General features: G+C 63.1%; 2 protein-coding genes across 2 annotated transcripts; both read right to left on the reverse strand.

Annotated features, from left to right (window-relative positions):
* Positions 1 to 3,017: 3,017 nt before the first annotated feature.
* Positions 3,018 to 7,491, reverse strand: CHRNG (cholinergic receptor nicotinic gamma subunit; the record flags this gene model as incomplete). Its single annotated transcript, XM_082319226.1, has 12 exons — positions 3,018 to 3,185; positions 3,269 to 3,402; positions 3,505 to 3,709; positions 4,036 to 4,150; positions 4,420 to 4,534; positions 4,822 to 5,025; positions 5,822 to 5,919; positions 6,192 to 6,347; positions 6,443 to 6,552; positions 6,738 to 6,782; positions 6,895 to 7,034; positions 7,449 to 7,491. 12 exons carry the CDS (start codon positions 7,489 to 7,491, stop codon positions 3,018 to 3,020), a joined length of 1,533 nt encoding a protein of 510 aa, XP_082175352.1.
* A 1,108-nt stretch (positions 7,492 to 8,599) lies between these two features.
* On the reverse strand, positions 8,600 to 12,624 carry CHRND (cholinergic receptor nicotinic delta subunit; the record flags this gene model as incomplete). Its single annotated transcript, XM_082320906.1, has 12 exons — positions 8,600 to 8,782; positions 8,867 to 8,979; positions 9,085 to 9,286; positions 9,509 to 9,623; positions 9,746 to 9,857; positions 10,206 to 10,406; positions 10,656 to 10,771; positions 11,003 to 11,158; positions 11,263 to 11,372; positions 11,479 to 11,523; positions 11,703 to 11,848; positions 12,573 to 12,624. The coding sequence occupies 12 exons, from the start codon at positions 12,622 to 12,624 to the stop codon at positions 8,600 to 8,602; spliced, it is 1,551 nt and encodes a 516-aa protein (XP_082177032.1).

Raw genomic sequence — 12,624 nt, forward strand, 5'->3', positions numbered from 1 at the left:
TGCGAGTGAGCGGTGGAAGAGCCCTCCCCTGGGAGGCTCTTCCTCTCCTCCCACTGCCACCGTGGTTGAGATTTGGAGGAACTCAGCACTGGTTCCTCTTGCTCAGCCTTGAAGGGAGCGGGCTGGCTGGGGTGTGGAGTTTGTTCTCTTTAAGGCTACAACTTTTCCTGAGGTCAGAAGAAAAGCAGTGTTCGATCAGTGCCAAGCACCAGGTTTGGTGCCTCCTACAGTTTGGAGAGGGATGGAGCCAGACTGTTTTTTTGAGCAGGGCTTTTGGGTTGTGGTCTACTGTGTCCTGCTAATAAGATTGGTGAAAAGATCGCCATGGGGTTGTTTGGGAGGGGAAGGAGCCTCTGTCATGCTGTAGAAAGATTTCAGATCCTTTTCATTCAGGAAGCAAGGCTGGAGCTGTGGGAGCCCCAAACCTGCGGTGAGCCATGACCTTCCCTGCTCTCCTCATCCTGAAGGCTTTGTCCACCCCTAAACTTCCTCACATCCCTGCATAGTGGCCTTTGGGGAAACTGGCAGGGCTCTGAGCCCTGGAGTCCAGCCCAGGGCTCTTCTTTCCCAAGGGGATGCTGGGCCACGGTGGGCTCATGGGCCCTGGGTGTCCCTGGCTGCGGCAGGGTGGGGGCTGATGGCTGGGCTGGGCTTGATTGGGGGCTCAGGGAGTGGTGGGGTGGGCATGCTGGGTGTCTCCGAGCTGGAGCTAAGGAGGAAATCTGCTTCCCAGCCCACAGAGAGAAAGGAGTCCCCAGTTTTAGAGGGGAGCAGCTGGGGGATGCTTGGAGGATCGTGTTGCCCCGTCTTAGTGCTTCTTGATGGGGCGTGGGCACGTGGGGCTGATGCTGGGTGGGGGAGCTTTTCCTCTCTCACTGCACCCCCCCCAGCACCCTGCTAGCTCTGGATAGGGCGACCTGCAAGGTGTTGCCCCACCGGATCCCGCAAGACACATCTGCTGCCTGAGACCTGTGGCATCCCAGCTACTGCTTTGGTTTTTGTCCTTGTCTCTGGTGTGGTGATAAACCCCAGGGGCCTCCGGAGGGCAGGTGAAACCACTGCTCGGGGATGGTGCAGAATGTGGTCTCAGTCGCGTGCTCCTGGCAGGCTGGAAGAGCTCGTCCCTTTCCGGTTGTGCTGTATGGACGTGCCAGGGACTGAGTTCACCTGGAAGAAGTGGCCGCTCTGCGGAGCAGGGAGAAGTGGGTGACTGTACCTGGCCCTGTTCAGAGCCCCCTTGCCCTGGAGAGTGGCAGCAGGGCAATGGGGAGCCAGGAATCGATGGGAAATGGCCAGGCAAAGACAGGCGGGAGCTCATTAATTCTGCACCTTCTTGGGGTGGGAGAGCCCAGGGGCTGGGGACGTGCCTGGTGCTATGGTTTGGGCAGCTTACAGGAGCTCCTGGCTCTTGCAGGGCTGGGGACACTTGGCCAGGGCAGCCTGTCCCTTCAGCCACTGGGGCTGAGGAAAGGACATCACCGTGGGGAGGCTGTGGGAGGACGGGAGTGCTGTGCAGTGCCGTCACTCACCAGCAAGAAGGCCATGGCCAGGAGGAGCATGGTGCCCCGGGACCTGGGCACCTCACCCAGATCATGGCCACAGGGCTGCGCCCATGGGAGGTGACCCAGGCAGGGGGGACAGGAGGCAGGACCCAGCCTGGTGCTTGGTCAGCTCCTCTGGGCACCCCGCCCTGCGTTGGTGAGTGCCATCCCTGCGTGCTTAAGGTGCCAGCCTGAAGCACCAGATCTACCTGGTCTGGGTGCCATGGGCATCATGCACCTCCCAGGGATGGGGCGGGAAAAGCCGCCTTGCAGAGGGCACAGGCAGGCTGGCACAGCCAGAGGGTGGCTCGGGGCCATGACCAGGCTGCAGGCATCCAAGAGGTGATGTCTTAGCTGCTGGATGTTTGCCTCCCTCCTCCATCCATGCCCACAGTGCCCTCACCTCTGGCAGGCAGTGCCAGGAGCCAGTTGCGGGCAGTAACCAGCTGGTTTTCTCCCAGCAGCAGCAGAGGCAGCCGGTGCTGGGACAGTGAGGCTGAGGAGACACAGCACATCCTGGAGCTGTGCGCAGGTGGTGTGAGCTGGACCGCAGAGCAGACGCTGCCTGCCACTGTTCCCAGGCTGACCTCTCGCATCTCCCCTGCCAGCAGGGACAAAGCCGCAGGGGCCCCAGAGGTCAATGAGGGGCACAGGGGGACATGGCATCGCTGGGATGGGGGGAAGGGCCCTGTGCTTGACAGAGATGATCCCATAGGGCAAGGAGGGATGGCGGGCGAGGGAGTCATGTAATGATGCTCATAGTAGGATGGGTGCCGAGGGGCACCCATCTCTGAGGGGGTTTAGGTGCCTGGTGGCCCAGGGTCTCCCCACCCCAAGCTGCTTGCTAGGGAGCAGGGACAGCAATTCAGCTGCCCCCAGGAGCCATGGCCAGGGCATAAACGGAGGGAGGAATTACCTGCCTCTAATCCCATCCATGGCTCCATTGCTGCCCTGTATTCGTGATTCCTGCTCCATTGCCATGGCAAGGGATGCCAGCGGCCCCATTTGCTCTGCGCCTGAAGCTGTGAATTTGCAGTGGGGTAACGTGGCTCTGGCTGCCAGTGCTGGTGCACGGCCCATCAGATGCCCGACTCTGCTCCAGTTCCCCCTTGTCTCATCTCTCAGCACCCTTGTGGGGTGCTGGGACAGGACTGTATGGCTTAGAGGTCTGTGGCCAGGCTGCATGGGTGGCACAGTCAGCCTGTCTGAGAGTGGTAACCCCATCAGTGGGCATGCAGCAATGATGCCACGGAGGCCCACGAGACTGCCGCAGGCTTTACTTCCACATTCAGCACAGCACGGCCACACCGTGTTCCCCCCTTCCCCCTCACCACCACAGCCCTCCTCCAGCGCTGTGCTTGGCACCAGGAGCTGCTGTGCCCGCAGGGATCTCAGCCAGGCAGGCTGGTTTGGGGGTGCCCAGCCCCTGGCTCTGGCGGTCCTGGCAGCCGGAGGGCTGGCGGGTGCTTGTGGGCATCACTGCGGCAGGTACTGCTTGGGGTCCCCGGGGAAGGGCAGGGCAGGCGCCTGGTTGAAGTGAGCCATGAGGAAGATACCGACGGTGCCGCACACGAAGAGGGAGGCCATGATGAAGAAGCAGACACGGTCGATCACCCGTCCCACCAGGATCCACTCTTCGCTTTCCTGCCGGTGGCATGAGGAGGGGGGTGAGGGCTGCCCCCGCTGCCCCCCATGTGGGTCCCTCTCCCCCCTGGGCCCTGACTCACGCTGCTGAAGTCATTCTGCTCCCGTGTGGCGTTGGCAATGTGGTTGCAGGCATCCACGCAGGCGCGGATGTCAGGGCCTGCCTCCTCCAGGCTCTGGCAGAAGTCCTGGGCACTGCCACTCTCCAGGCCATGTCCTACAGGCAGCAGAGCCGGCACAGCGGGCACCAGTGAGCGCCCGGCCACCTGGCACATCGCCCAGCCTCGCGGGGAGGTGCCAACCCCCCGGGGGCACTCACCAATCTTCTCCAGCACAGTTTTCATCAGCCCGTCCCTCTCCTTCTGCTTCTCAAAGAGCAACTCGGTCCGGGCTTTCCAGAGCATGTACTCATCGGCTTTCACCATGAGCCCCAGGGAGCTGCGTCTCCGGGCGGCTCGCGGCGGCCCCGGCGCCTCCTCTGGCATGTGCATGCCCAGGTAACGGGGCAGGAGGTGCAGGCAGACCTGGGCACAGCGTCACCCGCGGGCACCTGACCTCCTCAACACCACCCAGGGTACCCAATAGGTGCGGCCCTCATCCCTGTGGGGTACCCTTGTGCCACCGGGATGCTGCGTTGGCACCTGCTGCTCCCCAGTGTTCGGAGTGTCTTGGAGGGGTTTGGTGGCACAGTGTGGTCCCTTAGGGACATTGGGGGGTTCCCTCTTTGTGCCAGGACTTGCACTCAGATGAAGGCATGCCCACCACCCCGCTCTGCGAGGGACATGGCCTTGGTCCCCAAATACCCACCCCATTCCCCATGTATAAGGGGTAGGGGGACGATGGCAGGTACCTGGCGCACTCTCTGGGACATGGAGTGAGTGTTGGGCGTTCTCAGCGAGACGTTGAGGACGATGACAGCATTCACCACGATCACCACCGTAACCACCATGAGGAAGGTCAGGTACCTGGGGAGGGGGCACAGGGCCTCACATGGGGCTGCTGGGTCACAAGCTATGGGCATGTAAGGTCCTTCTCAGTACTCTCCTGGGCTGGAAACTGGGGACCAACTGTGGGACACAGGCACGTGGTAGCCCTGTGCCAGCCCCACCTGGGCTGGGGGTTATTTCTGTGCCGGGGTCCTGTTCCTGGGCACTGGCTGCTGCACAGCTCCCAGAGACCCTGCTGGCACAGTGTGACAGCAGGGCTGGCACCCCTGTCCCCGCGCATCACTTACTTCCCGATGAGAGGCACAGCCTGGGAGGTCTCGGGCACCTTCTGGGCAATGAGGAAGAGGAAGACGGTCTGGGCCAGGAGGACATTGATGGAGACGGTGCATTTCTGCCCACCCGCTGCCAAGGAGGGGGGAATGCAGAGGTTGGCATGGGGTGGTGGTGTGGGCATTGCCCTCCTTTGGCAAAAAGCCACCACCCCAAAGCTGAACTGGCCAAGTCCTGCCATGAGGCTTTAACCGTGGGGTACCTGGAAATTCACCCCACCCCAGATACCACAGGAGTGGGTGAGAAATGGCACCGATGGTCCCCAAGCACAGAGGGGACGAGCCCTTCCTCGTCCAGCACCTGTCGCTGCCCCCCTTGCACATCCCCGTGCCCCCTGTGGGCACAGCACCAGTGCGTACCTTTGGCAGGCAGAAAGTAGACCAGCACGGCCATGGCGGAGATGAGGACGCAAGGCACGATGATGTTGATGATGTAGAAGAGCGGCTTGCGCTGGATGATGAGGTAGAAGACAACCTGCTGGTACTGGATGTCATCTGGGGTGAAGTGCTCTGAATTGATGATCTTCCGAGCGGGGCGGTGCTTGATGGCCCATTCGCCGTTCTCTGCCACACAGCGGTGCCACGTGAGTCCCACTGCCCCGCCGGGGGCATTGGGGCTGCCAGCCCCATGGCCCGGAGTGGGAGGAAGGGGAGGGCTGGTGATCAGCGTGGGCCCCATGGGGCACCCAGGATGGGCACGGTGCAGGGAAAGGTGCTAGAGCCACTGGGGAGGGAGATAAGCACTGCAGAACGTGCCAGGGTGCCCGGCCAGAATACCCCAAAAAGCTGTTGGAGGGGGCAGCTGGGCACATATGGGGCACCGCAAGCCCCTTGGGGGCTCCCAGGGTGTTACGTGTGGGGCTGGGGTCCCCCTGTCTCCCTGCCCCCAGGGTGCTGCGGGGGGAAGCCGAGCATGACGCTGGGTGACGGCGTGCTGTTTTCTCCTGCCGTCTGCAGGAGCAATAGATTTTTCCCAATCAAGATTGCAGCTCGGGCCGGTAATGAAAAAATAAATCTCGCTGCCCGAAAAGCATTTTGTTCCTTCAATATGCAATTAAAATGTGATGGAAAACGTCATCGTTTGGCCGTGACAGCTACGTTCCCAGCATCAATCAAGCTCCCAGGAGTGGTGCTCTCCGGGAGCGGCTGCCAGGCGGTGAGAACCCCAAGCCGGGGGGGTTAGAAAAACAAATCTCTCCCACACTCCCAATTCCACTAATAGCTTAAGTGCCCATGTAATGGCAGGAGCTGCTAATAGCCCCCCAGCTCTGCTTTTGGCAGCCACCAGCGTAGCAGCAGGCCTGTTGGGTGGCCCCCATGGTAAGATGCTCTTGTGCCACAGGGGTGGCCGTGATGTTACCTGTGAAAGCCTCGGGGTCGATGGAGATCCACTCCACGGTCTGGCCTTCCTCCACCGTCAGCAGCAGGTTGATTTCGTTGGCGCTGTACGTCTGGGACCTGGGGAGGGACAAGGGGGTGGCACAGGCTGGCATGCAGCAGGCTGGGTGGGCAAAGGGTGCCAGTGTGGCACCGGGCCACACTGGCCACCTCCAGCTCTGCTTTGAGGTGCTTGGCTTGGCCAAGGTGCCTTCTGCCACCAATGGGGTGCCAGGGGACAGGTAGGTGGCACTTGTCTGCCCAGGGGCTCATTGCCCCAGGGCAAAGGTGGACATCCTGTGTGTCCCAGAAGGACCCGCCATGGTGCCCGTGCATGCCCAGCCAGTGCTCACTGGAAGACCATGGTGCAGTTCTGCCAGTCGAAGGGGAAATAGGTGACGTGGATGGCGCAGGCGCTGCGGTAGATGGCGGGGGGCAGCCAGTAGATGCTGCCGTCAGGGGACACCAGCACATTGGTGTAGAGGGTGATTTCGAATGTCCCGTCGATGCTGGGAGGAAAGGGTGGGCTCAGCCCCAAACTGTGCCCAGGGGGACAGGTGCCACCCCCTGTGTGGGGATATGTCCCCATTGCCCCATCACCTACTTGTTCTCCAGGACGATGTCAGGCAGCCAGACCATGGTGGAGGGCACCCGCAGCAGCTGGATGTTGTCGTATTTCTCCGGGTCCCACCTCAGGCGATAATCGGACCATTGCTGGGGGAAGGGGAGCAAAGAGGGAGGGTCACAGAGCTCCCCGTCCTGTGCTGCCCCCAAAATGTGCTCAGTTGGGGGCACCCACAAAAGGGAGCGCAGGTTACTGTGCCAGCCCTCCACGGGGTGCCACCCTGAGATGCAAATGTGGCCCGAGGGGGTCCTGCCTGGAGGTGAGGGGGTCTCACCATCTCGATCCAGACGTTGGTGGTGAGGGTCTCTTCCCGCTCATTCTGGCAAGGAAGGAAGGGGGGAGACAGCTTTAGCACCCTGCCCGCCTCTGACTGCTGCCCTGCATGTGGGGGCAAATCCCATCCCACTATGGGGACCAGGGGGGTCTCTCACCAGGGAGATGAGGTTGGTGAGGGTGAGCTTGAGGGTGACATCGATGATCTGGTCCCCACGCAGGGCCGGGCGCAGGTGCCGGTTGTAGTTGGTCATGAGGTCCTGGAGCAGCTTCTCCTCCTGGTTCCTGCAGCCCACACCTGGGGAGGGCACGTGCCGTGGGGGCACCCCGCGGTGGGGACAGCGGGGCCACCGATGCCCGCAGGACCTGCTGGCGTGGCGGGGGCGGGGGCACGGGGTGTGCACGGGGAGGGAATGCCCACACGTATGTTACTGTGGGTGTGCACACGCAGCTGTGTGTGCCTGACAGTGTGTATCAGTACCCCAGCGTGCAGGCGGGGGGGTGTACGTCCCCCCCCACATCCCCCACCCTGCTCACCCCAGGGACCTCTCCAGGGCAGGACGCGGGGACAGCGGGCTGCCAGGATGGGGACACCCTGGTGGGACGGTGCATGGCACCGTACAGCCACAGGTGACAAACCCCCAAGGGCAAAGGCAGGGAGGGGGTGACTGGGTGTCCCCCCATGCCTCCCCCCGGGGTGGGCACCCCTTACCTGCTAGGGCGCAGAGGATGAGGAGGAGGCCATGGCAGAGCATGGCGGTGCTGCGGGGCGCAGGGGCTGGGGCTCCGCTCAGCCGCCCGTGAGGCGGTGTTCTGGGCCTGGCGCCCGGTGGGACAGGACAGCTGTCCCCCACCACTGTCAGCTGTTCCCAACAGCCACAGGGGACGGGGAGGGACAGGTGACCACCCACACCCCCCCGCCGGCAGGGTGATGCCAGTTTGCTGGGAAGCTCCTCTGGCATTTTGTGCAAGGGGGGTTGGAATTGGTTTCGGGGGCAAAATTAGCTCTGTGCCTCAGTTTCCCCATGTCCACCACAAAGGGATGCATCTTCCTGCAGCGGAAACCCAGGTGCCCATGGGAAAAGGGGTGCCCCCCTGCAAGCACCCCCAGCAGTGCCCTGTCCCCCTCCATGGGGGTGGCTGCCCCCAGGGTGCAGGGTGGGGAAGGGGTAGGCAAGTCCCACCACGTCAGCCTGGGGAGTGATGCCTGTCTTGGTGGTCCAAATCCTGCCAGGCCCTGTGTAGGGGGATCGGGGGGGTGGGTGAGATTCCTGGCTCAGCGGAGAGGATGTGACAGCTGTCCTGGGCCACTGCTGGGGGGGGGACGTCAGCTGTGGCCCCTGAAACCGGAGCCATGGCGTCCCACTGCTGAGCCAGGGAAGGAGACACCCCCTCGGCCCCCAGCCAGGCGCTGTGGGTTGGGGTGTGCTGGGGGGGGACACTCCTGGGTCTGGCTGGGGGGTCATGGGGACGGGGGTGATGTGGGCACTGGTGGCCTCTCTGCCCACTGCAGTGGGGCCACAGGGGATGGTGCCCATCCCCTTCCCCAGCCCATCCTGTCCCGAGTGCCTACTCCAGCCGGGGTAGCAGGGCTGGTACTACCACATCCTCTCTGCAAAAAACCCCTTCCAGCCATGGCTGAGGACCACCGTACTCAGGACACTCAATAGCACCCATTCCCTGGGTGGGCATCACCCTCCCCAGCACACACACAGCACTCAGGGTGGGCACCGTGCCTGGGGGGGACACCAAGAGCAGCCACCAGCTCAGCACCCCGTGGGGAGAAGCACCCAGCTTTATTTTCCCAAGCCAAGGCGAGTAAGCGGGAAGACCTGGGGGGGCTGGCACATGGGACCCCCCACCCTAGATGAAGCGCTTATTCTCCTCCCGGTAGTCATAGGGGTCTCCGGCGAAAGGCAGCGGCGGGGGGTGGTTGTAGATGCCCATGAGGAAGATCCAGAGGGTGCCCACCACCAGCGTGGGGGTGATGAGGAAGAGACAGAGGCGGTCCAGGGTTCGGGCCACGCGGTTCCAGTTGTCCTTCTCCTGGGGAAGGAGCCGGGAGCTGGGCAGTGGGGTGCACAGCGGGCACAGGGAGCCCCCTCTGCCCCCCGTGCCCGCGGCCCCCACCTCATTGTAGCTGTTTTTCTCCCGCATGTGCTTGACGATGAAGTTGGCACCGTCAACGACGGGTTTTATGTGCTCGTAGAGCTGCTCCTCGCCCACATCCATGGGCGCCAAACCTGGGGATGAGGGGGGCAGTGAGACGGGCTCCAAAGGGCTGCCACCCCCGAAGACCCCTGCTCTGCCACCCTTCCCTGTGTCCCCGCAGAGGGGCCGAGACTCACGGGCAGGGGTGACGCGGCTGGCCAGCCCGTGCCGCTCCGACTGCTTCTCGAACATGAGCTCGCTGCGGGACTTGACGCTGAAGTACTCCTCTGCCTTGGCAATGTAGCCGGCCGAGCTGCAGCGCCGGATGCATGGGGCGCCCGCCGGGCTCTCGGCCGGCTGCGACATGCCTAGCAGGCGGGGCAGGCTCTCCAGGAAGACCTGGGGCATGGGAGGTGGTGTCAGGTCCCTCGGCCACCCCCTCGGTGCAACAACACCTTGTCCCCACTTTCTGCCCCCAACCTGGGCATGCAACCCCTTGGGGTGACACAGCTGGGACATCCTAATGCAATGCCGGGGCTGTGCTGTCCCACGCCCTCTGTGGGGCACGGTGCCACCCCTGCACCCACCAGGTCACCCACCCCAGCCCAGCACCCCGCTCACCTCTCTGACCCAGTCAGACATGATGTGGGTGCTGGGGGTGCGGAAATGGAAGTTGAGGACCACAACGCAGATCACCACCACGGCTGTCACCAGCAGCATGATGAAAAGCAGGTACCTGTGGGGGGCACGGACCTGGGGCTGGCATTGTCACAGGGGTTGGGCACAGGCAGAGCTGCCCTCTGGCACTGCAGGGACCCTGCAATGTCCCTGCTGCACCCAGCGGTGCCCAGGACTCACTTGCCGATGAGGGGGATGGCGTGGGAGGTGGCGGGCAGGCGCTGGGAGATGAGCAGAAGGAAGACGGACTGGGCCAGGAGCACTGAGATCACCAGGGTCATCTTCTCACCACCTGGAGAGTGGGTGAGCTCAGGGCAAACCCTGCCTCAGGTCCCCCTCCCAGTGCCCCCAGTGCTGGGATTGCCCTCCCAGTGTCGCACCATACAGTGCCCCATACAGATTTTTCTATTATGGGGGTACCCCAGGGTCCTGCACGGGGTATCCTGTGCCCAAGTGTGCCCCTGCCAGGGTGCCTGGCTGGGATGATGGTGTCCTACGCGGGGGTGTCCCAGTACCAAGATGTCCCCATGGTGGGCATTGGAGGGTCCGCATGTTCTAGGACCTCGTGCAGGTGTGGGCCATGGAGGTGCCCCATGGGGTAACCCCCATGCCCGGTGCAGGTGCTGCGGGGCTCACTCACTGTCAGCGGGCAGGTAGAAGACAAGGATGGCCATGAAGGCAATGAGGATGCAGGGTGTGACGATGTTGATGACGTAGAAGAGCGGCTTGCGCTTGATAATGAGGTAGAAGGTGATGTCCTGGTGCTCGCTGCTCTCCGGGGGGTTGTCAGGGTGGATGTTCTTGCGGGCCGGGCGGTGGATGATTTCCCATTCCCCGTTCTCTGCCAGGGCACATGGGACAGCACATGGCACGGGAGGCCCCCACCATGCCCATCCTCACCAGCCCCACCAGCACCCAGTCTCCCTGTCCTGGGTCTGGGTAGCTCCAAGCCTGGTGGGATGGGTGCCAGGGTGCCAAAGTGCCGGGTACTCAGGTGTCTCCATGGCAGGATGCCCCAATGCCAGGGTGCCCCCGAGCCCCTACAGTGTGTCCCACTGCCACAGGACATGGCAGAGAGCACAAGCGTTACCCGTGAAGCCTTCGGGGTCAATGATGATCCACTCCACCGGGTAATCCTTGCCCGTCTTCGGGTCACTATCTGTCTTCAGGTGCATGCTGATCTCCAGGGCACTGTATGCCAGCGAGCTGGCCCACAGCCGGGGGGGACAGGCGGTGAGGGGCTGCGCCTGCTGCTTGTTACCCACCACCCACCCCGACCTCCAGCATGATGGACTCGGGCCACCGAGTCACCTGAAAACCCCCACCTTGCTGCGCCCCAACAGCAAGGGAAGGTGCTGGCAGCAGCGGGCACTGCAGGGGGCCGGGGTGCCCACCCTGCTGCCCGCCCCTGCCCTGCCCCAGCCAGCCCCCCGGCACCTGAATTTGAGGGTGCAGTTCTGCCAGTCGAAGGGGAAGAAGTCGACGTTGATGGGACAGGCACTGCGGAAGATGGCGGGCGGCAGCCAGTATACGTAGCCCGTGTTGTAGACAAGGACGTTGCAGTAGTAGGCAATCTCGAAGAGCCCGTCATTGCTGTGCCGGGAGAGAGCTGAGGTGATGGCGGGGCCGGCGAGGGGCAGGGGGAGCCCTGGGCACGCCTTGTGGGGTTCAGGAGGGGAAACTGAGGCATGGCTCACTTATTCTCCAGGACTATCTCAGGTAGCCACAGCATGTCTGGCGGCAGGCGGAGCACCTCGATGTCCCCAAACTCAGACTTGTTCCACTGCAGGCGGTAATCGTTCCAGCCCTGGGGGGGGGGGGGGTGTCCCCAGGTCACCCCCTCATCACACTGGGCCACCCTGTTGCCCATGGCTTGGGCCACAACTGACGCCATGACACCTGCCCCTACTCACGTGCTCAAGCCATAGGTTGGTGGTGAGCGTCTCGTCCACCTCTTTCTGCAACAACAGCGTGGGGTAGTGAGAGGCCAGGGCCATCCCTCCCCAGCCCAGGACCCCCAACCCTCACCAGCCAGGGTTTGGGGCAGTGGCCCCAGGGCTCCCCCCACCCAGCCCACCCCGTGGATGAAGCGTGGCTGGAGGGCACCCCACAGCGGGCACTGCCCTCTGGGGCTCACCAGCGAGATGAGGTTGGAGAGAGTGAGGGCCAGGTAGACATCCACAACCTGGTCGGTGGAGACAACAGGGCGCAGCTCCTTGTTGTAGTCCTTCTCTTCGAAGAGGTGGTGGATGAGCCGCTCCTCCTCGTTCACGCAGAGCCCGCCTGGGGGTGTGGGGTCAGGCAGACTGGGCTGGGGGCGTTACTGGGCCCAGTGCTACCACCCAGGGATGCTCGGTGAGGGCAGGGTGGTGTAAGGATGGAGGAAACAGGAGGACGCCAGGACACTGCATATCTGTGTTGCACAGGGGCATGGACACGGGGCATGCGGGAATGGCACACGTGGGGGCACATGGGTGCACATGGACACGGGGCAAGGCCATGGGCATGGACACAGAGGGACACACAGATACAGACCCAGGACACACAGACATGAGACACTTGGGTACAGACGTGGTGGCACTGTGCGCATAGGTGGATGCACACACAGAGGCACACATGGACACGGACACATGGACGTGGACCCAGTATAGGCAGGGACATGTGGTCATGGATGCAGTGTCAGTGTGCACACAGACAGACAGGCACACACAGGGACACACAGACAGATTGGCACTGTGCATGGACAGATGGACTCTTACGCTGGCACACAGGGACACAGGCAGGGACGCAGCCCCACTGTACACAGACAGACAGACAGACAGACACACGGCCCAGGCAGGGACTCAGTGATGATACTCTGCCAGGCAATGCCCAAAATGCAGCCCTGGGGGCACTTGTGCCCAGCTTGGACCCTGCCACCATCACCCGCCACTAACGCCATCGAGGTGGCCCAGAACCCCCCAGCGACGGGGCAACCCCGTGCCCAAGACCCCAGGGCCCCGCTCACCCGACAGCACCAGCGCCCCGAGCAGGGCCAGCCGCGCCGGCAGGTTCCCCAT

This window comes from Platalea leucorodia, assembly GCF_965183815.1.
Source record: "Platalea leucorodia genome assembly, chromosome: 8".
NCBI classification, from domain to species: Eukaryota; Metazoa; Chordata; class Aves; order Pelecaniformes; family Threskiornithidae; genus Platalea; species Platalea leucorodia.